The sequence below is a fragment of the Nomascus leucogenys genome, chromosome 10 (genome assembly GCF_006542625.1).
Source record: "Nomascus leucogenys isolate Asia chromosome 10, Asia_NLE_v1, whole genome shotgun sequence".
Classification (NCBI taxonomy): Eukaryota; Metazoa; Chordata; class Mammalia; order Primates; family Hylobatidae; genus Nomascus; species Nomascus leucogenys.
The window spans coordinates 69,293,648-69,312,124 of record NC_044390.1 but is presented as its reverse complement, the minus strand read 5'-3'; the positions used below and the strand labels follow the sequence as shown (position 1 = coordinate 69,312,124).

Below are 18,477 nucleotides of genomic sequence, written 5' to 3'. Positions count from 1 at the left end.
AGCCTCTGCTCATATTTCAAATGTCCTTTTATCTTCATTTTCACAGTAAATCACAATACTTCTATTACACAAGTCTATAATATGAGTTTCCATTTTAACTTCACAGTGCGATAGTCTGTCTAAAACACAGTTCTTTGTATTCCTTTGACATTTGGGAAGAATAACACAATTTACCAAAAATCAAAGCAGAGAAAACGTGACATTCACATTGTAATCAGAAACTTTTCCTACATTTAACTTAATGCAATCTCTATGTCACTGTGCCTCCGCTGTTCAAAAATAACAAGCAAGAACTTAACAAATATGAATATACCTGATCCTAACTGGGTACAAAAACCGGGCTTAAGCTCTCACATCTACAACTTGCTCTTTAAGATTAGCAAATTTTGTCCTTCTGATCTGTGATGTTGGGCAAACTTCAGGGAAAAAAATCTTGGAGTCCTCACAGTTAGAGTGTTTCTTTTAACTCATGGCTGCAATTGGAAATCTATCCCTATCATTATGGTCAGATAACATGGCTGTTATGGTTTCCTTGCTCTTGTATTTACAAGTGAGTTGTAAAGAGGCTCCCTGGAAAAGCAGTCCACATAAGTATAGTTATGATGTCCAAGAGCAAGGGCCTAAATTGAAAAAATCCACAAGATTAAAGCCTTTACCAAGACACCAAAAATAAGGATACTGTTCTGTTTATTTGTTTAATAAACTGATTCTATCCATACCACAAAGTATTTGCAATGTTTGTTTAGAAGCTGGACAATTTTATTTAAGCTTTCTGACAATTCCAAGTTTATTTTCCTATCTCTTCTTACTGACAGGCAGATATTCAACCTCAGTTTGAAGAAAGTCAGTTTTTCTAAGCTGAGAAGATTAACAATTTATACAGGGTCTTTTTTTAACTTTTGTTTGCCAATGCATAAATGCTTATATATACTGACAAAAAAAAAGTTGGACAAAAACTAAGATACTTAGATTTTTTAACTGATGATTTTCTTTTTCTGGCCTTTATTCTATTATTCCCTTCATTACTTCAGAATTTTAAAAGCAATGGTTTAGTACCTTAGGAAAAATAAAATGAAGTAAAATAAAATAAGGAAACAAAAATATTGTTTCTCAAATTCAATCCATTCACCTACTTGAAGACTCTGGTGTCATATTAGTAAACACATTTGATGGTCAAAATATTTCTTTGCAAGACTGCAGCCCAAAAATTCACATTAGGATTTTAATTAGAGCTACATTGACTTCCAGCCGGGTGCGGTGGCTCACGCCTGTAATCCCAGCACTATGGGAAGCCAAGGTAGGTGGATCACGAGGTCAGGAGTTCAAGACCAGCCTGGCCAACGTGGTGAAACCCTGTCTCTACTAAAAATACAAAATTAGCCAGGCGTGGTAGCACATGCCTGTAATCCCAGCTACTCAGGAGGCTAAGGCAGGAGAATTGCTTGAACCCAGGAGGTGGAGGTTGCAGTGAGCTGAGATCGCGCCACTGCACTCCAGCCTGGGCGACAGAGTGAAACTCCGTCTCAGAGGGGAAAAAAGAAATATATTGACTTCCAAAAAGATCTTGTAAAAAGAAAAATTAGAAACTGCAAGTAACAGAAGCATGGCTAGGAAGATGGCTGCCAATTTAATACTCCTCAGAAAATCAAATCCATTAGTTGAACTAGCAGATAAAATTCTATTAGAAAATACAATCCAAGAAAGCGAAAGTTAGAAATTAGAGAATTAACACAATGAAACTATCAGTGTTGTTTAAATCAGGAAACTACATGCTTATAATCTTTACTCACAGATACCCCTTTAAACTTTATAAACTGAAGTTCTAAAAGCTTAATTATTTTCACATATACAAATTGGTTCATTCCTCTTTAAAAATACAAATATAACAATTATAATTTCCTCCCTATAGCACATACAGGATAGATAAAAGAGATCTTTAAGTAATCTACCCTTTTGATACACAAATACACTGCTTAAGCGCCACCAAGAAAAGATCAGGCAATTTGGCAATCACTTTGTCAAGTTTTGGGGCATCAAGGGAAAAGAAAGGAAATATAAGTGAAAATTTCAAGCAAGAGAAAATAGTTACAAATCTCTAAAAGGAACCAGGTCTGGGCAGAAAACATTCAAGGTGGGCTTGGGATATTTTCTTGTACCAGAAAAGAGGAAAATGCTTAAAAAGTCTACTAGAGCATGTAAAAAAGACCCAAAAACCTGCTTGAAGCAGCTTCCTCTATTTTAGCATCAAAGGTTAATGAGTGTAACTCATTTTAAAACACTGAATAAATATAAATTCATGAATCCATATAATAGACACACAAAAAGGAGAATAAAAGAATAAATATCTAATTTGCTTATATTATATATAACTATTACACTAACCCCTAAATTGGTAGAGAATTAAGGAGTTAACCTTAGATTTTTAGAGAAGGGTACCTCATCTCATTTGATAAGATAAAGCTTTACTGAGAAATGGCAAGTAATTAAGGTAAAGACATAACAGAATCAGAAGCTCACTATTCTTTTTTTTTTTTTTTTTTTTTGAGATGGAGTCTTGCACGCCCTCCCAGGCTGGAGTGCAGTGGCACCATCTCGGCTTACTGCAAGCTCCGCCTCCCAGGTTCACACCATTCTCCTGCCTCAGCCTCCCGAGTAGCTAGGACTACAGGTGCCCGCCACCACGCCCGGCTAATTTTTTGTATTTTTAGTAGAGACGAGGTTTCACCGTGTTAGCCAGGATGGTCTTGATCTCCTGACCTTGTGATCCACCCGCCTCAACCTCCCAACGTGCTGGGATTGCAGATGTGAGCCACCGCGCCTGGTCAGAAGCTCACTATTCTATAGATACTACAGAAATAACTGATTCAAGTCGGGATCATCAATGCTTAAAACCATTAGATAAAAGGTTATTGAGAAACAGGATATTTATACAGTGCCAAAGTGTCACCTCACAGATCTTTGCTGACAGCAAAGGAAAAACTACATCTTTCTACTGGAGAGACCTGGCAATTTAGGATAACCTGAGTTTGTTTCCCAATAAGATATAAAATGAAATACTCTGCATCAGTTAAGAAGTATTTCTTGGGAAATATTAAAACAAAATCTAAGCAAGATTTCAGATACCACTTCCAGTTTATTGGAAATACAGCAAATAGAGAAACAAGCTAAATAATACCACAAGGAATTAATCAGAAAAATTAAAAGAAAAAAGATTAGGGGAATTCTTCTAGAGTAAAAGAGTCTAAGGAGATATAAAACCATTCTGGGGACAAATGGAGAAATTTAAATACGGAAGTTAGTAAATGATATTTGAAAATACTTATTTAAGTTTTCTTATTTATTATATTGCAGTTATGTCATTATTTTTAGGAAATGTACGCTAAGGAATTTTAGGGATCCACATGTCAGCAACTTACTTTCAAATAGGACAGAAAAATATCAGATGCACATATAAAACTATTAAATCTAGGAAGGAGACATACAAGTATTTGAGGGCACTGATAAAATATATATTTTAAGTGCAATCTATTTAACATGGGACATATAGAAGAATCTACCTCAGCAATGTTTGTCAAAAATGAAGGTGATTCACCAAATGTGTTAACTTACTGGAACAGGTGATTTTGGAAGTAAATGCATTCTAGACCATTTATATATTGTATTTCTAAAACATGTTGGCTGGGCACAGTGGCTCATGCCTGTAATCCCAGCACTTTGGGAGACCAAGGCATGCAGATCACTTGAGGTCAGGAGTTCGAAGCCAGACTGACCATCATGGCAAAACCTGGTCTCTACTAAAAATACAAAAATTAGCCAGGTGTGGTGGCACACGCTTGTAATCCCAGCTACTTGGGAGGCTGAGGTGGGAGGATCGCTTGAACCTGGGAGGCAGTGGTTGCAGTGAGCGGAGATCGTGCCACTGCACTTCAGCCTGGGCAACACAGTGAGCCTCTGCCTCAAAAAAATAATAAGCAAAATAAATAAAACAAAAATAATTAAAATATGTTGAATATAATTTTACTTTTTTCAATACTCTTAAATTCTCATCTTGTCAATGGTGATTTTATTAATCACAGAAAGTTTGCCAAGAGTTAAGCCCTGTAAAATATTTAAGGTTAATTCTGGGCCGGGCGCAGTGGCTCATGCCTGTAATCCCAGCACTTTGGGAGGCCGAGGTGGGCGGATCACGAGGTCAGGAGATCGAGACCAACCTGGCTAACAGGGTGAAACCCCATCTCTACTAAAAATACAAAAAAAAAAAAAAAAAAAATTAGCTGGGCGTGGTGATGGGCGCCTGTAGTCCCAGCTATTCGGGAGGCTGAGGTAGGAGAATGGCGTGAACTCAGGAGGCAGAGCTTGCAGCAAGCCGAGATCATGCCACTGCACTCCAGCCTGGGCAACAGAGCGAGACTCCATCTCAAAAAAAAGGTCAATTCTGAGCCAAATATGAGTGATCCTGGTGTTACCAGGGGGTTCTTGTTCTTAGAGCTCCCAAGATGGTGGCAGGCCACTTCCAAGATGGTAGCAAGCCTCTTGTTCTCTGACCTGGGGTTCTTGGCCTCACAGATTCCAAGGAATGGAATCTTGGGCCATGCAGTGTTATAGCTCTATTAGAAGCCGTGGGTCACGGAAGAGAACCGTGGAACCCAGCGACTAGTGTTCAGCTCGATTAGGACGAACCTGGGCATTTAGCCATGCAGGAACAATGGTAAGCCTTTAGTCCGCTCCGGAGTGGCAATGGGCGCCTCGCTAGATCAGGAGCACAGCGGACACCCTGCCGGATCCGGAGGGGTGGAAGTCAGCGGTGGGTCTGCAACAGCAGCAAACAGCAGTGGTGGACTGTGAGCAAAAGCTCAGCTCAAGCCATAACAAACACCGACCAGAAGAGTGTGCAGTTGCAAGATTTAATAGAGTGAAAACAGAGCTCCCATAAAATGGGAGGGGACCCAAAGGGGGTTGCCGCTCCGTGCTCGAATGCCTGGGTTTATATTCCAATCATTGTCCCTTCCCCTGTGCTCTCAGGCGATAGATGATTGGCTTTTCTTTACCCCCTGTTTTAGCCTAATTAGCATTTTAGTGAGCTGTTCTTACTACTTGATTGGTCAAGTGTGAGCTAAGTTGCAAGCTGCTTGTTTAAAGGTGGATGCAGTCACCTTCCCAGCTAGGCTTAGGAATTCTTAGTCAGCCTAGGAAATCCAGCTAGTCTTGTCTCTCAATGGCCTGAGATGCAGTCTCAAGAGATCCTGAGAACATGTGCCCAGGGTGGTTGGGTTACAGCTTGGTTATGTATGTTTTTTTTGTTTTGTTTTTGTTTTTTTTTTGAGATGGAGTCTTGCTCTGTCACCCAGGCTGGAGTGCAGTGGTGCGATCTCAGCTCACTGTAACCTCCACCTCTCTGGTTCAAGCAATTCCCCTGCTTCAGCCTCCCAAGTAGCTGGGGTAATATATGTTTTAGAGAGACATAAGACATCAATCAGTACATGTGAGGTAAACATTGGTTCAGCCTGGAAAGGTGGGACACCTTGAAATGGGGCTTACAGGTCATGGGTAGATTCAAAAATTTTCTGATTGGCAAGCAATTGGTTGAATGAATTATTATCTAAAGACCTGGAATCAGTAGAAAGGAGTCTCTGGTTTAAGATATGGGATTGTGAAGACCAAAGTTCTTATTATGTAGATGAAGTCTCATAGGTGGCCACCCTTAGAAACAATAGATGGCAAATGCTTCCTATTAAAAGGTGCTAGACTCAGTTATCTCTTCAGGACTGGGAGGGCCTGGAAGGGGAAAGATTTAGTTAATTAATAGAGATCCTTTACAAACGCAAATTCTCCTCCACAAAAGACAGCTTTGTAGGACCATTTCAAAATATGGCAAAGAAACATATTTTGGGGTGAAATATTTTTATTTCCTTCTCTGTCATGTGATGTTATGCCAGAGACAGGTTGGAAAGTAAACCACATTATAGAGGGTTAAATAAAACCCATCTGAGGAGATGTTACAGTTTAGAAGGTATGACTCCCCAGGCCCCTTAAATAGGAATTGGGCAAGAGAGGAAAAAAGGTCATAGTTTAGTCCCCGTTTTCGTAAGTACTACTACTATGGTTAGTGGGGTTACCATATATGTTTAGGTACCTAGCATAGTATTCAGCTGAATGTAAATTATATTAAACCAAACTTGTATGTGGCACTACTTTTCAGTGGTTTATATGACAAATTCTATTATCCAAACTCCTGATATATGAGTTGTTCTAATGCAAGGGGTACAGACCAGATCTTTCAGTTGAGCATATTCTCCAAAGGATCAACCATCTAAAAGAGTAAATGTGAAGTTTACCAAAGAGAGTCAAAGAACTCTGACAAACTGAACCTTCAATTACTTTCCTGATACTTTGAATGATAACTATTTTTGTTCAATGCCTGTTACCTTGGCCCCAAACCATAAAGACTCTTTTATCACATTCTCACCAGCCTCCAATGTATTATTCTTTGCGAATACAGTTTTAAACAAACTAAAGATTTGTATGTCTCTCTAAATAATGTTCAAAGCATTAGTAACTTTAAGGTACCACCAAATTCAGTGATTTGAAAGAGATTACAGTCTGCTTTAATTTACTCACAGTTTATCGTACCTTTTCATTATCCTGATTGTATTTACTTGTTGGTGATGTTGGTATAGAAAGATCAGTTTCATCACGTACTGCATACTGTTTGCCAGACAGAAAATCCAGTAGTTGACTCTGTAGAAAACATAGAGTATTACTAATAAAATGCTATGCTGACTATAAAAAATACTTCACACAAAGCTCTACTCAGTGTGATTGATGTTTCAGTTGAGAGTATTACCTGACAGTTGTTAGCAATCATTAAGAATACATATAATTAAACTTCATAATGTAACTGCCCATGGGTTCTTCTTGTCTGCCACACAAATAAAGACCACATAACTGCAGTAAAGAAAGAGTTTAGGGTCAGGTACCATGGCTCACACCTGTAATCCTATCACTTTGTGCAGCCAAAGCAGGTGGATTGCTGGAGCCCGGGAGTTCCAGACCAGCCTGGGCAACACAATGAAACTCTGTCTCTGCAAAAGATGCAAACAATCAGCTTGGCATGGTGGCGTGTGCCTGTAGTCCCAGCGGCTCAAGAGGCTCAGGTGGGATGATCACTTGAGCCCAGGAAGGCTGCAGTGAGCTGTGACTATACCACTGCACTCCAGCCAGGGCACCAGAGTGAGACTCTGTCTCAAAAAAGAGTTTAATAGGCACAAGGCTGGCCATGCCACGTGGAAGACAGAGTTAGTATTCAAACCAATCTCATCCAAAACTCATAGGTTAGGGGGTTTTCAAAGGCAGTTTGGAAGAAGGGGTGGGGGATGGCTAGGCTTGCTGCTGATTGGTGGGGGCAGAGATGAAATCGTAGGGGATCAAAGCTGTCGTCTTGCATGCTGAATTGTTTTTGGGTAGGTCCAGGTGGAGCCATGGGTGTCAGACATGCAAAGAACCTGAAAAGATATCTCAAAAGGCCAATCTACAATAATGGCATTATCTGCTTTTGTTTCAGCTAAGGAAAACATGTCTTATAACAAATATATTTATATCAAATTATTATATATTTAATTATAGCCTCTTATGCATCTGTTTCTGTTTAACTCCTTTTTTTTCTTTTTTTTTTTTTTACTGTTCTCCTACTTGGAAAATTACTAAGTACTTCATGATTACTTAATATTTTTCTTTGTGCTTTAAATATTTATTGTGCTTAATTTTCAAGAGACTAATTTTGGTCTGAATTGATCTACCATGTTGGGAACTCTTTTTTTTTTTTAATTGTCAAGAAAATGATTTATTTTTAATAAATATCAGATGAAATTACTCTGAAGTATTTATCTCAATGTTATGCAATTACAAAGGAAAGTCTGCTGTTTTATACTTTCATGCTGTATTTGAAAAAGTGATAAATTTCTCTTATTTTTATCTGATAATTTTATAACCAGATAATAACTGTCACAGGAAAACAGTGAACAACTTGAATTGTCAGCTTATACAGGAGGAACTAGCTCATAAAACTTACAAATGTTTAAACATACTACACAGTAAATAAATTCTTACCACATATTTAGAACATCAACAGATGAAATTTACAGTAACCCAGTAACTGCAACTACCAGCCTGCATCAAATCCCTTTTGTGAGTAATTTCATCATTACATCTCTGCTAGAAACCTTAAAAGAAATGTGGGTGCTCCCAGGGATAACTGGAACCTTGATCTGGAATACTTTCCACCCATCCTGCAGTTTGAGAGTAAATCTTTACGCCTGTCTCTTAAAACGGAAGATCCTAGATGGACTTAGACTATATTATGTCCTGTGTTTTTCAATTCAGTCTGAGATTTCGAACAGGGGCTGCCCTTTTTTCTTCCACTCTAGCAACAAGCTTTCATCTGCATCCCTGAGAAGACCCAGCCCACCTGCCTAACATCTGGGAAGAGGAGCAAGGAGGCAGCAGAGCAAGGGATGCAGTTGGAAATAAAAGCATTCTTTGGTTTTTAGGAAGAAAAAGGAAAACTTTTTGATAAAGTAGGAGATGCAAATATTTACAAAAATAAAATCTAGCTCTGTATTTGGTAACCATGTGTCCACAAAAAAAAGGCATTTCTCTGAGATGCCTGGACTTTGGAGGTTTGCTGCTGGTTTTATATTAAACTGAAGCTCCTTGGGTCCCTGGTTCCTTCTTCTCAGCTTGGACAGTGAGTTGGTGCCAGGTGGCTTCTTCAATGTTTTGCAGCAGGTGAGTTGGTGCCAGGTGGCTTCTTCAATGTTCTGCAGCAGGTGGCTTTCCCATTGTCTCACTTGCCACATGACAGCTGCCAGCTTCTTCAGGTCTCGTCTCTTCTTCTGGACTGTGATAGGAATCCTAGGCAATTTCAAGTTTAGAGACCAGCTCCATGCTCAGAGGGACTCTCCCTTCTGCTGCTCCTGAGTCAATGAGGCTGACACTGGTGGATCTTCCCCAGGAGCCAAGAGATCTGGCCTAGACAGCAGCAAGCTTCCTCTTTCTGAAAGTGGCTGTATAGTTGACCCCTGCCAGGTAGATCAGAAGGTCCTAAAAAGTGTGCAGGCATCAGGGACCCACCTGCACGACCCCATTCACTGATGTTGATGCACCTCCCAGCAGGCGCAGGCTCCAACTAAGGACCATTTCTGCAGAGGTGCTACATTTTATGAGCTTTCTCAAGGGTGGCCTTCTCATCACAAAGAAGTTAAAGCCAAAAACCTACGCCTTCGGCTGCATTCTCCTGTGGGTAGTTGCAGCACCCTCTGCCATCCCCCCATCCCAGAGAGGCCAGCATCATGAAGCACCCATGGCACTCCCACCCAGACCCAGGCCCACGCAGGTGCACTGCCTTCTTCTTTTTTGTCAGATCCATAGTTTTATGTTGAGGTGCTATTCTTGAATTTTCCCAAGTACCTAACATTTACATGTAATCAAGTTGCTGTCATTCCCCTCTAGTAGCTCTGTTCTGTTAGGCATGTGTGTTGTCAGCTAACTCATCCTTCTCTGGCTGCTGGAAACCCTTAAATGGTGTGTTGTTTTCTTCATTAGCTTTTTGGGACTCAGATATGACTGCTGAGGTAGCTTAAGTGATGACAGTTCTACAAGTAATAGAAATTGTATCTATACTTACAGAGCAGCAGCAGACAAACAGGCTACCAGTCATCTGCTGAGGCTAAGGAAGAGTCTTGTGTTCTCCCAAGCATCACCAACAAGAAGTGAGCCCATCTATTCAGCTACTTCTTGGCTTGAGGGTCAAGGAATATAGGCGTACCCACCGAGGTCATTTGCTGACCTTCCCCCAAAGACATCCACAGATCTCTGAGGCTAAGCTCTTCTCAGGATTAACCATTTCTGCTCCTCACCCCAGGTGTCTGATCTTGTCTTCCAGATACTTGCTCAGTTCATGAGAAAACAAGCCCTGTATCATATCTCTCTACTTAGACTCCAGTTACAATCTAGGCCTTGTATGCTCCGAGATACACATGGGCCCTGAATCCATTTTCCTTAGGAGAGGAATCGTAAGTAGGGAGTGAAGAGGGAAGGGGTACTGTTTAAGTGATCACATTCCCAAAATTGCCCTGACTTAGCTTTATCTCAATTCCTCATAATCCCTACCTTATTTCAGCTACAACAAATATGAAACAAAGAAACTTTATCAGGATTATGAAAATTCAGGATCATGACATTCAAAACTGTTTGGAATATTCTAATATGTATCTTTAAAGAGACTTTTAGCAAAAATTGGGATTATACTTAGTGAATTTTTGAGAAATCAATCTAGGGATATATTTTCCTGTCTACTTTTTCTCCACACTGGAAATTTCCCTAGAACAAACAACAGTATCAGAGATTAAGTTGTTGATCTTCCAGGGTTAAAATGCAGAACATTTTCTACTTCATGTACTACCATCTTAGCAGCTTCAATTTTACTCCTGGTGACATGATGACATTTGGAGAGAGTCTCCCACAGAGACAACCTCAAACTTGTACCCTGATATATATCATACTATAACTTAACCCACTCAAATGAGGAAACTTATTAGAGGACTTAGACAAGGGCAAGGAATAGAAGGAAAACAATGTGCCCAAAGACCTCAGGTAGATTATACTGTCACTGGTTTTTAAGATCTTTGTTGTTCCTACAATCCAATACTGATATATGATTAAGCCTCTCTAAATCAACTATGTGAAAAACAGACAAAAATCATCTCTGTAAGCAAGCAAATAAAATATAGCTAAGGAAGAATTTAAAAAGGTATCTTTACAAGTATCCTTACCACAGTGTAGTTGTACATGTGTGTGGATATGTTTTGAGGAAGCTGTAACAAGGCAAAGGTTTTTGTGATAGTTCAATGAGGCAAAGACAGCAAGCTGCCTGCCAATATCCATTCTCCCTTTCTTCTCTAGTAATAGAGCTTTTGTTTTTATTCTGGCAAGATATTACCCAGAATAAGATCTATATTCGCCATCCTCCCTTGCAGCTTGTTGCAACCATGTGACTAACCTTTTGGCAATAAGATGAAAGAAAAAGCTATGTACCCTTAAGAGAAAAGCAAAGTGCTGTTCTTCCTTACTACTTCTTGGTACAAGGAATACCAGTATAATGAATATAATGGCTGGACCTCCAACAGTCATCTTGGACCATAAAATGGTCTTGAGGGTAGGGACCAAGGACTAAAATGGGCAAGCAGAATGACAGAAAAAGTCCAGGTCTCTGATAACCATGGAGCTATCATATCAGTACTGGTTGCATATCTTCAGACATCTTATATAAAAGAGTTATACTTTTATTTTCTCTAAATAACTATTGTAGTGGAGGTTTCTATGACAATCGGCTAAAACACTGTTCCCAAGTATTATATTGAAATATTTACAAAATAATTGAATATCTTACAAAATATAGTAAACATTTTCTTCTAATTCCAGCTACAGTTATTTATTGCCACTATTTAACTACTACTTTATTGGCACTCAGTAAATGTTCAAATAACTAAAAATATTTCCAACACTTTAAAAATAACTAGATGTGCCCAAATATATTCTAAAACAGTTTATAAATTCTAACATAGACAAAACCAAACTGCAAGGGATACTACTCCATTTAATTTTTAAATTTATACTCCATTAAAAAAATTCTTGTGCAAAAAAAATGCTTGTGCAAAAAAGGAATAGTCTATTATCTCATCTATATTGCATAATACTATATTCATAAAATAAATGATATTCATATGTAGTAAAATAACATTATTAATCCATAGAAAAAGTCATACCAATCATTTATCCAACATATGCCAAATGAACAGATGCACGTTAAATCAAGAAAGTGAAATACAAAAGCAATCTTTGACATGATTCAAAAAGAAATCAGGCATTTGGGACTAATTTCTTTGTTACAACTTTTTGGTCTAATAAGAAGCGATTCTTATAGCAATTAAATAACAATAATACAAGTCCACGAAAATTTACCACCAAAATATTTCTTTCAAGTAATAAGTAGCTTTCAGGTAGCTAAATTTTCCCATTTTTAACACGATTCACAAAGCAAAAACATTACCAAGTTACTATAACTGGTGATACTATAATTCAAAATAAATAGAGCTAAATTTTAATTTGATTAAAATAGAATTGTTTAAAAAATACTTACAGGGGATATTGTGTTATAATTTTCACAATTAGAAGTCAAAGCCCTACATTTTTGATAAACATCAATCAGATCTAACATATTACTATTCTTCAAGAAATCATCATAAATCTTCCTAATGTCCTCATAATGGTCAGTCATGTCCATATTTTCAACTGGTAAGTTCAGTTTCTCATGGAGCAAGTATTTCCATGTCAATAAAACATCACTGAGAGAGACTGTAAATTCTCCACTGTGCTGAAAAAGATAATGCCAAAAAAAAAAAAAGACAAAGTTGGGTACCAGAATATTCAATAATTTATAACTGAGATAAGAAATACAAATTAAATTTTGGTAAAGTCTACATTCAATTTTTGTGGGTTTGAAGAGAACACCCAAGTTGAACTATGAGACAATTTTGGAAACCAGATATAAAAGAAAAAGGTTTTCATGATTTTATAAAATATGAACAACTAAGTCAAGTTTGCACATGACAAAACTGGTAAATACATAGCCACTATTACATTTCTTGAAATTCGTTAAATTTCTTCTACCTAAAATGGATGGATGGGTGGGCAGTAAACTATACTTAAGTACTATTGATGGGGGAAAATTTTGATTCTTTTTAGTTCTTTTAGTTCTTTTGGCTAATCTATTTTTAATCTCGTATTTAAAATTCTCATTGCCATAGTGAATTCCCACATAACATAATATTCCAAGGATTTAATCTTAAAATATGGTCATAAAGATTAATTTTTTAAAATTATGTTTCATTACTATTACTAGGAAACCAAAACTTCAGTGCTAAAACCTTGAGCCATTGCTTTTTGGCCTTTTGGCTAAGATCAAGTGTAAAACCTTGAGCCAGAGATTAATTTTGATTCTTCTCAGCTCATGGACACACGAAACTGTAACAAACAAGTGCTAAAAAGACACAGGTTTCTTTCTATAAGTTGTCAGATGTTAGTAATCATGCAAAATTATTCTTTTTCTTTCTCTTTTTTGACAGAATTTCTATTTTTCCCATGAGAAATAAAACAGATTATAACCTGGCTACGGTGACATATAGTTGCTTAGAGACCCACTAATGTTACCAACATGTTTGCATGCTAATATTTTATCTAACTATAAAGCTTTCTTTAAAGTCTTCAACATCTGCATAATAAATTCTCTCAGTGAACAAGCTGAAAGTTTTTTATTGATTCCATTCTGCTCCCTCATTAATATTCTAGAAATTAATAACGATGCCTTCCAAAAGCTGCCAGCCCTAATTCAGCAAAAATTAAATTTTAATTACTCCTTTCTAATACATCATGAGTACTAAATATTTTTAAGTATCCATACATGGTTTATGAAATGTAATACATTGCTGTCTTCCATAGTTAAGCTCCTTTAATATTTTAGTAGTTTCCACTAAACACCAAGATCTGTCCATTCATTGCATTTGAAGAAGGGTGGGTATTCGAGTACAACTATAGTTCACTAGAACTAAACTACAATATAAACTTTACACAACAAAAACAGAAAGAAATCAAGTACTCCTAAATATTATTTTCTATATATTTGACCTTTTTAAATCTACATTTTTATACTTCCTATAATAATTAGCCACTGTTACTACTTACTATCCACATTTAAGACTAAGTGTCTGAACTGCCTTAAAATAAGCAGCTCTTTACTCATCTATATAAACACAACTAAAAAAATTATCCTCATTGTCCTTAGTGCAGGGGCCTGTCGTGTCATGAAAATGGAAATTAATTCTATTTCATGCAACTAGTTCAATGAATAACCAAAAAAAAAAAATCAGTAACTCTCAAACATTGGATCTATTCTCCAAATGTAGGACATATTTGTAATTTTCCAGCATTGTACTAAAAACTGTACACTTATTCCCCAACCCCACAAAGGTTACACATCAGAAAATTTCCAAATGGTACTTATATTAAATAAATCCAGTTATTTAGAGTTCTAAAACTAAACTGTTTTATCTCAAAAATTCCTAACACTATTTTTAGTCTGACATCCTTCATGCTTAAAATAAATTAAGATTTTGTGTAATGTAAATGCACAACTTATTCTTACCCTTTTGACTATAACTAGTTAAACTATGCAAGCTCTTGATCTTGCAAGAAAAAGTTTTGACTAGATTAACAGTGTTTATACTGGGATTGTAAAAACATTTTAAATCCAAATAAAAATGCACTCCAGATATCAGTTTTCATGATCAGGTGCCCACCATGACAGCATATTCTATTATTCAAACCAGTAACAACTGATTGAGAGAGTCTGTGGTCAAATCAGAAAATATTTTGCTAGGAAAACATGCCAGCTGGCTAATATATGAAGAAAGTTCAAAATGTTCACCACTTTAATTCTCTGATGGACATAAGAAGGATTGTATTGCACAAGAATAAAATGAGAAAATCAAGAGTTACACATTTTCCAGAGCATTTGTAGTTTGTACATTATATCATATTGTTGTAATAACTCAAAATTTTAAATAAACTTTACATTTTTAATTGACTAGACATTTTGTTGTCATTACAGAAAAGATAGGTCTACTTAAGAGCACTAATGGGCTATGTGACCTTGGGTAAGACACTGAAACCCCCGAGTCAGTTCCCTTGGTTATAAAATGAGATTACACAGATTAAATAACACCTGACAAATGATAGTAATCAAAAATGTCAATTTCCTTTCTCTTCTCCTATTTAAAGTAAAATCATTGTTTTGAGGGGAAAAAGTGGTGATAAAACATAATACAATTTTAAAAACCTGTTTATTCTTGTTAGTTCACAGTTACATCATTTTCAAATCTGACAATCACAGGTACTGTAATTGCTTTCCATAAAGGTATAAAATTAATACCTTCATCTGTTTTATGCAATGGAATATTGTAAGTTTCTCAATAAGACAATTTAAGGCAAAAAACAAAAAAAATAGCCTCTATTAACAAGACTGTCAGTCAGATACACACTAAGAAGCTAGTTCCAAAGAAAGAAAGCCAAAGTATTATTTGCCTCCTAATAAACTCATACACATTCGCCATATAATGAAGTCAAAAGTCCTCAATGAATCTATAAAGGTTAAATCTTTAGGAGGAGGTTCCAAGATGGCCGAACAGGAACAGCTACAGTCGCTCCCAGTATGAGTGACGCAAAGACGGGTGATTTCTGCATTTCCAACTGAGGTACCGGGTTCATCTCACTGGGGCTTGTCAGAGAGTGGGTGCAGTGCATGGAGCATGAGCAGAAGCAGGGCGGGGCATTGCCTCACCCGGAAAGCGCAAGGGGTCGGGGAACTCCCTTTCCTAGCCAAGGAAAGCCGTGAAAGATGGCACCTGGAAAATCGGGACACTCCCACCCTAATACTGCACTTTTCCAACGGTCCTAGCAAACAGCACACCAGGAGATTATATCCCACACCTGGCTAAGAGGGTCCCACGCCCACAGAGCCTTGCTCACTGCTAGCACATTAGTCTGAGATGGAACTGCAAGGCAGCTGGAGGAGGGGCGTCCACCATTGCTGAGGCTTCAGTAGGTAAACAAAGTGGACTGGAAGCTCAAACTGGGTGGAGCCCACCACAACTCAAGGAAGCCCACCTGCCTGTGTACACTCCACCTCTGAGGGCAGGGCGTAGCTGAACAAAAGGCAGCAGAAACTTCTGCAGACTTAAACGTCCCTGTCTGAGAGCTTTGAAGAGAGTAGTGGTTCTCCCAGCACAGAGTTTGAGATCTGAGAACAGACTGCCTCCTCAAGTGGGTCCCTGAACCCCAACTAGCCTAACTGGGAGGCACCTCCCAGTGGGAGCCGACTGACACCTCATATGGCCGGGTGCCCCTCTGAGACGAAACTTTCAGAGGAAGGATCAGGCAGCAACATTTGCCATTCTGCAATATTTGCTGTTCTGCAGCCTCCACTGGTGATACCCAGGCAAACAGGGTCTGGAGTGGACCTCCAGCAAACTCCAACAGACCTTCAGCTGAGGGTCCTGACCGTTAGAAGGAAAACTAACAAACAGAAAGGACATCCACTCCAAACCCCATCTGTACGTCACCATCATCAAAGACAAAAGGCAGATAAAACCATAAAGATGGGGAGAAACCAGAGCAGAAAAGCCAAAAATTCTAAAAGCAGAGCGCCTCTTCTCCTCCAAAGGAACGCAGCTCTTCACCAGCAACAGAACAAAGCTGGACAGAGAATGACTTTGACGAGTTGAGAGAAGAAGGCTTCAGACGATCGGTAATAACAAACTCCTCTGAGCTAAAGGAGGATGTTCAAACCCATCGCAAAGAAGGTAAAAACCTTGAAAAAAGATTAGACGAAAGGCTAACTAGAATAATCAGGGTAGAGAAGACCTTAAATGACCTGATGGAGCTAAAAACCATGGCACAAGAACTATGTGATGCATGCACAAGCTTCAGTGGCTGATTCATCAAGTGGAAGAAAGGATATCAGTGACTGAAGATCAAATTAATGAAATGAAGCGAGAAGACAAATTTAGAGAAAAAAGAGTAAAAAGAAATGAACAAAGCCTCCAAGAAATATGGGACTATATGAAAAGACCAAATTTACATCTGATTGGTGTACCTGAAAGTAACAGGGAGAATGGAATCAAGTTGGAAAACAGCCTTCAGGATAGTATCCAGGAGAACTTCCCCAACCTAGCAAGACAGGCAAACATTCAAATTCAGGAAATACAGAGAACTCCACAAACATACTCCTCGAGAAGAGCAACTCCAAGACACATAATTGTCAGATTCACCAAAGTTGAAATGAAGGAAAAAATGTTAAGGGCAGCCAGAGAGAAAGGTTTGGTTACCCACAAAGGGAAGCCCATCAGACTAACAGCAGATTTCTCGGCAGAAACTCTACAAGCCAGAAGACAGTGGGGGCCAACATTCAACATTCTTAAAGAAAACAATTTTCAACCCAGAATTTCATATCCAGCCAAACTAAGCTTCATAAGTGAAGGAGAAATGAAATCCTTTACAGACAAGCAAATGCTGAGAGATTTTGTCGCCACCAGACCCGCCTTACAAGAGCTCCTGAAGGAAGCACTAAACATGGAAAGGAACAACCGGTACCAGCCCCTGCAAAAACATGCCAAATTGTAAAGACCATCGATGCTGGGAAGAAACTGCATCAACTAATGAGCAAAATAACCAGCTAACATCATAATGACAAGATCAAATTCACATATAACAATATGAACCTTAAATGTAAATGGGCTAAAGGCTCCAATTAAAAGACACAGACTGACAAACTGGATAAAGAGTCAAGACCCATCAGTGTGCTGTATTCAGGAAACCCATCTCACATGCAGAGACACACATAGGCTCAAAATAAAGGGATGGAGGAAGATCTACCAAGCAAACGGAAAACAAAAAAAAAAAAGGGGTTGCAATCCCAGTCTCTGATAAAACAGACTTTAAACCAACAAAAATCAGAACAGACAAAGAAGGTCATTACATAATCGTAAAGGGATCAACTCAGCAAGAAGAGCTAACTATCCTAAATATATATGCACCCAATACAGGAGCACCCAGATTCATAAAACAAGTCCTTAGAGACCTATCAAGAGACTTAGACTCTCACACAATAATAATGGGAGAGTTTAACACCCCACTGTCAACATTAGATAGATCAATGAGACAGAAAGTTAATAAGGATATCCAGGAATTGAAATCAGCTCTGCACCAAGTGGACCTAATAGACATCTACAGAACTCTCCACCCCAAATCAACAGAATATACATTCTTTTCAGCACCACATCACACTTATTCCAAAATTGACCACATAGTTGGAAGTAAAGCATTCCTCAGCAAATGTAAAAGAACACAAATTATAACAAACTGTCTCTCAGACCACAGTGCAATCAAACTAGAACTCAGGATTAAGAAACTCACTCAAAACCACTCAACTACATGGAAACTGAACAACCTGCTCCTGAATGACTACTGGGTACATAATGAAATCAAGGCAGAAATAAAGATGCTCTTTAAAACCAATGAGAACAAAGACACAACATACCAGAATCTGTGGGACACATTTAAAGCAGTGTTTAGAGGGAAATTTATAGCACTAAGTGGCCACAAGAGAAAGCAGGAAAGATCTAAAATCGACACGCTAACATCACAATTAAAAGAACTACAGAAGCGAGAGCAAACACATTCAAAAGCTAGCAGAAGGCAAGAAATAACTAAGATCAGAGCAGAACTGAAGGAGATAGAGACACAAAAAATCCTTCAAAAAATCAATGAATCCAGGAGCTGGTTTTTTTAAAAGATCAACAAAATTGA

General features: G+C 38.2%; 1 protein-coding gene across 1 annotated transcript in view; it reads right to left on the bottom strand.

Annotated features, from left to right (window-relative positions):
* Positions 1–18,477, bottom strand: part of PARPBP (PARP1 binding protein) — a 78,368-nt gene that overhangs the window by 39,675 nt on the left and 20,216 nt on the right. The window contains exons 3-4 of the mRNA XM_003269927.4: positions 12,197–12,430; positions 6,631–6,738 (exon numbers count right to left, since the gene is read on the bottom strand). Coding sequence (XP_003269975.1) covers positions 6,631–6,738; positions 12,197–12,430 — 342 coding nt within the window. The remainder of the gene's footprint in view (positions 1–6,630; positions 6,739–12,196; positions 12,431–18,477) is intronic.